Genomic DNA, 6386 nt, shown 5'->3' with positions numbered 1-6386 from the left:
AGCTGAACACTGTAAGAAGCAGAACACCAGCTGAACACTGTAAGAAGCAGAACACCAGCTGAACACTATAAGAAGCAGAACACCAACTAAAAGCAAAAATAGCAAAATGTTGCTAAAAGTAGCAAGATTGATGTTGAAAGCTAAATATAAGAAAGGCTTATCTTAAACCTAAAAGTAGCCAATTCTAAACAGCTAAAAGAATAATTTTTACTAATAAATTCAAGATGAATGTTAGTTTGTATAATATTAATCTAAGTTTGTTTTGATAATCTGTGTATATATGTGTGTTTATTATTTCACAGAAATTTTATGGGTAATATGGGAAACTTGGTGGCGAGCATGAATGGAACGTCAGCCTCTTTGTCTTTGGGAAAAGCAGTGGAGGGTCTCTTAGTGAGACAAACCAACCCTACAAACTTGGACCAGGTGTCATTTGCTTACATGTCTCCAAACGACAAGTTAAACGTAGGTGCATTATTTTATCTAAGGTTTTACCTTTCACCAGGCTATTTCAGTGCATTTCTTCAAAGATAATTGACTTCAATGACTTCATCAGTGGCATTGTACTGTATTTGTTTTGCAGATTGTAGATGATGCAAACACTCTTAATCAGTTTTCAAGATCTGTCTCTGTGTCAAAACAAGCTTTTGAGATGGCGCTCAGTTTAAACATCTCAACACCGTTTGCAGCCGTCTTCCGCTTTTTGAATATGTCTCAGGTACGGCTGAAAAAAACCCACTAATTTAAATTCTTATTTAATGAATAACCTGTAAATGATTTATCCCAGGATGAGAAGAACAGCACTGTTTTAGGCAATGAGGTTTTAGGGGTTGAGATGGGAACTCACATCAAGAATCTGACTGACAAAATAAACATCACTTTCAAAACAATAAGCTATGTGAGTAAAAACCCACAATATTCTTTTATTAAATGAGTTTTTCACTGTTAAAGAGCTTTTGTTTAGTGTAACTTTGTCTTTGTTCACAGAAAGGGAACACTCCAAACTGTTCCTCATGGGATGGTAAAGGTATTTAGTTTTAATTTGTAATACGAGTGTAATTTCATAGCTTTAAAGTTCTGTTTATATTATTATTTGGTGCAGCCAACACTACCAAGGTGGTTTAAATAGTGTCAGAAAGTGCAGACTGACGCAAGCAAATTAAAATGAACAAAACTTCAACAAAAAAGCAATCAAGGCAGCAAGACCTTCCAAAAATGAAAGCGGGAGTCTGGAGGAGGTACAGAGAGAACCAGACATGGTGTAGAAATCCATAATGCTCCACTGATGAGTGAATGTAAGAGAAGGACTGGGGCTGATGAGAGAAGACACTGCAGCTGTGATGAGAACAGGGAACAGGTGTAACTGGGTGTGTTTCCTGGTTTTCTTCACCACCTGTGATGTTTATCTGTTATTGTCCTGCAGGTGTGAAACCAAACTGGACCACTGAAGGATGTGAAACCTACGAAAGTGACGCAGGCATCACCTGCCAGTGTTCACATCTGACCTTCTTTGCCATCTTACTGGTGAGATTTTTCTTTTTTTTCTCATAATATTTCCAGAGCATTAAATATCGTCTTCTGTGTGCTAAGTTTCAATCTTTAGACTTTTCTGTGCCACAAATTTTTCACTTTTTCCAAAACTGTTAGAGAACCAATAAGCTTCTGTTGAATCAGGTTTTGCTAACTTTAAGTCGTTAACAGCTAACTAACAAGCTAACCTCAACCAGCAGTCTTCAGCTGGAAGAAGATGAAGACGAGACGCAGACTCAGTGACAGTCAGTTTAGCGGTTAGCAATTAGCCTCTGCTAATTTTACTTGTTTAGCTGTTTGGTCTAGCTTGTGCTAATTTTTCTACGTTTAGAGGTGTAGCATTYGTGAAGCTAATGTTTTTAGTTAGCAGATTATAGCTACTGCCTTCCACCATGTTTTGATCTGTTGTTGTTTTGTCACAAATAAGCAATTTTAATTCTTGAGWTTTTATTATTTATTAGTATTTACTTGCACATTCTTTGACACAAAGAACACAAATTATTTATATTTCCAGGTCAATAAGMGACAAATTTCTAAGATTTTTCATTTCTGCTTTTTATCCTTGCTTCTCAGAGTCCCATTAATGAAACCATTTCCAGTGCGGACCTGAAGAATCTGACCATCATCACACAGGCTGGCTGTGGACTGTCCATGTTCTTCCTCGGTGTTGTACTCTTCATGCACTTTCTTATAAGGTAAAAAAAAAAACTAATAGATTTATTATATTATGTTGGTTGAGCTATTGGTTTGTTGAAAGCTAAAACTTTGCCCTGCAAAAAAGAAAATTACAATAAATACATTTTTTATAGAAGGTTTTGCTGGATTTAGCAACAGATTGCCAGTTTTATTCTTAGTATACATCTAAAATTTAAACTCCATGAATATTTTTWCTTGTTCATTTAACAGTAGAGCTTTTAAAAAGGATTTAAAAATCTCACTCAAAGTTTCCTTCTTACATTTTTACAAACCTTGTTGAACAAAGTTGTGCACAAAGTTCAAAATATAAATGTAAGACTATACAAGGTGCAAATAAAAACTCGGTTCTGATAACGTTGGAAAAGTTTATGGAAATAAGTTGGCTTTCAAACCACCAGGACGTTGACGGCAGCAGGTTCCTTTACATTTTATTATGGAAATCAGGATGGTGAATAAGGCTTCATTGTTGTGGAAAACTCCCCAATAAACTGGAGTGAAGGGTCAGGCAAACTGGCCTCTTTTTATCGGCTCGTTGGGTTTCAGAAATATTTTAACGTCACCAAAGAAACTGCTTCCATGAACAAGCAGTTTAGACACTTCTCTGAAATAAAAAACTATAGTGCTTATATTAATCAAGCTTATTAGTTTACATCGGTCACTGTCAGAAAATAATCACATTATTCTCTGGAGCTTTTTGTTATTTCACTCATTTCTTGTCTCAGCATAAAATATAAAAAGTATTAAATTAAACTAGGCCTGTGAAATTAATCYAGTTAACTCTGATTAATTTTASTGCTGCATGGGCATAGATTAAACATTTTAATCACAATTAAAATGTACAATGACTTTACTCTGTCTGAATCTGTAGGTTTGTATATTACACACACTCAGAGCATCATGTCAGGTCATGTTTGTAAATGAGAAGTGGTTCTCAAACTGTTTACCTGATAAATAAAGGTAAAATAAATTTAAAAATAAATAAAAATAAATTTAAAAAAACTCCATGTGTAACACATTATGTACAGTTTTTTTTCTTTTTGTCTTCTTATGGCTTATTTTATTTTATTTTATTTATTAAATAAATAATTTAGAAATTAAAAATTTAAAGTTTTATATTAAGTTTAAGATTAATCGTGATTAATTCACAGCTACCTTGGAATTAATAGATTAAAATTTTAATCATTTGACAGACCTAAATTAATAAAAAWTTTCTGTGAAATGTAGTGAAAATCTTGCGTACTGAATAACTAATGAAAAAGCTGAAACTGTGTTTTTACAGCTAAAAAAGCAGAAAAATATTGTAAAGATGAAAGGCTAAAAGTAGCAAACAGGTAGTAGGTAAAAGTAGAACAAAAACAGTCTAAAAGCTCAGTGTAGCTAAAGGCTAGTTAAAAGCTTCATGTAAACACCAGCTAAAAGCTAAAAGTAGCAAAAGGATATAAAGTACCTGAGTGGTAGCTGAAGCCGAACTTAAAGGGTCAAATAGGAAGTTAGAAGCTAAAAGTAGAAAAAAATGTCTAAAAGCTAATTGTAGCTAAAGGCTAGTTAAAAATTAAAATTGTCAAAACAATGACTAAATGTTAAATCTAGCTAAAGGCTAGTMAAAAGCAGCAGAATGCTAAAAGTAGCAAAAAGCTAGTCTAAATGGTCATATACGTAGAAGCTAAAGGTCTGGCTAAAAGCTAGATGTAGCTAATGGCTTATTACAAGCTAAAGATAACAAACGACTAGCTAAAAAGTAAAACCAGCAGAATGGTGGGTTTGTGGGAATATATTTGTATCATTTGAGTATTTGATAGTTTTAAGATGTAAAACAGTCATTAAACTTCTAATTTGTGATATGTTTTAAAAAACTGAACCTTGAACTATTTTTATCCCCATAACGAAACAACTCTGAAAATCTGGACTTTATTTTCTGACGTTTTGTATATTTTCTGAAACCAGTCTGAATATCCTGCTTTCACAGGAAGAACAAAGCGAGTCAAACCACGGTTATCCTCGTCCACCTGGTGCTGGCCTTGTTCCTGCTCAACTTCTCCTTCCTGGTCAACAACCAGGTGGCCCAGGTGAAAAGCTCTGTGGGTTGCCAGATCATGGCGGTTTTCATGCACTACTTCATGCTCGCCACCTTCAGCTGGTTRGCTGCTCAGGCCTTCCACATCTGTCTGAATCTGTACAAGGGCGGACAAGTTCAGATGCAGAGTTACATCCTGGCACTTTCTGCTACGGCCTGGAGTGAGTTTATCACGCAGTTACGCTAACATGCTAATAGCAAAGCTAGCTTCTTGTTTAGCACATTTGATGTTTTGCTAACTTTGGGCACCATTAGCGGACCGATTAGCTTCCACCAAATTGGCTTCTGCTAATTTTAAATGCATTAAAATATTCACAAGCGTAAAAACTCTATATTTATGCCATTTATGCAGAAGTAAATAAAAAGTATCCCGTTTCAGCAGTGCGAAAGTAAGAGTGTCAAAAATACAATATTTAAATAACAAATGTAAAACACTGACATATCTATTGTTGTTTGACTAACTTCAATCAATCAATCAATCAATCAATAACCTTTATTTAACCAGGTGGAAAACCCATTGAGATCAGGATCTCTTTTACCAGGGTGACCTAGTCAAGAGAGTTGGTTCAAATGGTATTTATGAAAATATAAACTTGATCAAAGAGATGCTTTTATTCTGAAAGGGTTAAATTGGAAGTTTGGATCAGTTAGTCTGGTTTGGATTATCCAATGATCCCACCCACCTTCAAATTAAACCAATAGAATCAAACTAACAGGTTTGCATCAGTCCCACCAGCAGTTAGCGTTAGCTCCCACTAATTTCCCTGTTCAGCAGTTTATCGTTTCTGGAGCTGTAATTCTTGTTTAACAGATTAGTTAGTGAAGCTAACATTAGCTGAGCCCGCCACAACACAGACTTGGTTTAGTGATGTTTTTGTCTTTTCTTTTCCAGTTTTGCCAGCTGTAGTCGTTGTCATTCTCGCCATTTTAGGCAAATACGGAGAACAGACCATCTATGCTGATAATCCCAAAGACAACGTAGACATGTGAGATTGAGAATAATGCACCGAACATTTTAACTTTTTAAACATTCTTCAAAAGCCGACTCTTCCCCCCGTTTCAAGGTGTTGGATTAACGACAATAAGGTCCACTACATYGTCAACATCGGATACTACGTGCTGGTCTTCCTCTTCACCTTCTCCACGGTCATCATCACCCTGTCCTGGATCTTCTGCCTCAGCAGAACCAGAAAGGGGAACAGAGGCGAGGGCAGGACGGGCAGGAGCATAGTGACGGTCATGGGGCTGTGCTGCCAGCTGGGCGTCTCCTGGGGCTTCGCCTTCTTCGCCTACGGCAGCCTCCGGATTCCCGCCACCTACATTTTCACAATCCTCAACTCGTTTCAAGGTGCTGAAACACAACCAGTCAGCAGAAAACACAGTGTATAGCTACGACTTGTGTTCAACTTCTGAAAAAACGTGTGAATTGGCAAATGTCATTAAATTCATATTTTATAATTATAAAGAATAAATGCATTTTGAAACATGCTACAGCTTTAGCATTTCTAGCATTTTGACTCAAGGATACCAGGATCAGATCTGTTTACTTTAATTACCTGATAAAAGATTATTTGTCTTCCTGCCAGGTTTCTTTCTCTTCATCTATTACTACAACACAACAAAGTCCAAACAGACCGAGGGTAGCTCCAGCTCACAGAGCTTCACCAGCAGAGCAACACTGAAAACTGGCCTGGAGATTATTTCCAACCCTTACATGAACGTGCCGCATCCTAAAAACAATTAATGTTTGAACCGAGGCAGGATGAAGACAAGATGGCTGCAACTGAAAGACAAACATGTAAATTAAGTGATTTTGTGTTTATTTAAAGGTATTTGTCTGCTCTTACTTACTGAGGCTTTTATATGTATTTATTTTGATTATAAATACTTTTTTCTCTGTAAGAATCAGAAATAAGATTTTATGTCGTTCATTGATCTAATGAAATTATTAAAAATGTTAAACCCAATGAATGGGGTGCCATTTTAAAGTTACACAGTCAAAAATTACCACCAATATTTTTGTTTTATTTAACCTTTTATAAGAAAAAAAAGAACAGATTTATTTTTCAAAGTCAGTTTTTCACCA

General features: G+C 35.7%; 1 protein-coding gene across 1 annotated transcript; it reads left to right on the top strand.

Annotated features, from left to right (window-relative positions):
* Nucleotides 1–317: 317 nt before the first annotated feature.
* adgrg11 (adhesion G protein-coupled receptor G11) lies at nt 318–6212 on the top strand. Its single transcript, XM_014015406.1, has 10 exons — nt 318–465; nt 584–718; nt 788–898; nt 988–1027; nt 1424–1524; nt 2104–2225; nt 4193–4461; nt 5193–5286; nt 5365–5648; nt 5887–6212. The coding sequence occupies exons 1-10, from the start codon at nt 319–321 to the stop codon at nt 6042–6044; spliced, it is 1461 nt and encodes a 486-aa protein (XP_013870860.1). The 5' UTR covers nt 318; the 3' UTR covers nt 6045–6212.
* Nucleotides 6213–6386: the final 174 nt, after the last annotated feature.

The sequence above is a fragment of the Austrofundulus limnaeus genome, unplaced genomic scaffold (genome assembly GCF_001266775.1).
Source record: "Austrofundulus limnaeus strain Quisiro unplaced genomic scaffold, Austrofundulus_limnaeus-1.0 Scaffold129, whole genome shotgun sequence".
Lineage (NCBI taxonomy): Eukaryota > Metazoa > Chordata > Actinopteri > Cyprinodontiformes > Rivulidae > Austrofundulus > Austrofundulus limnaeus.
The sequence above is the reverse complement of the archived record's forward strand: the minus strand, read 5'-3'. Positions and strand labels throughout refer to the sequence as shown.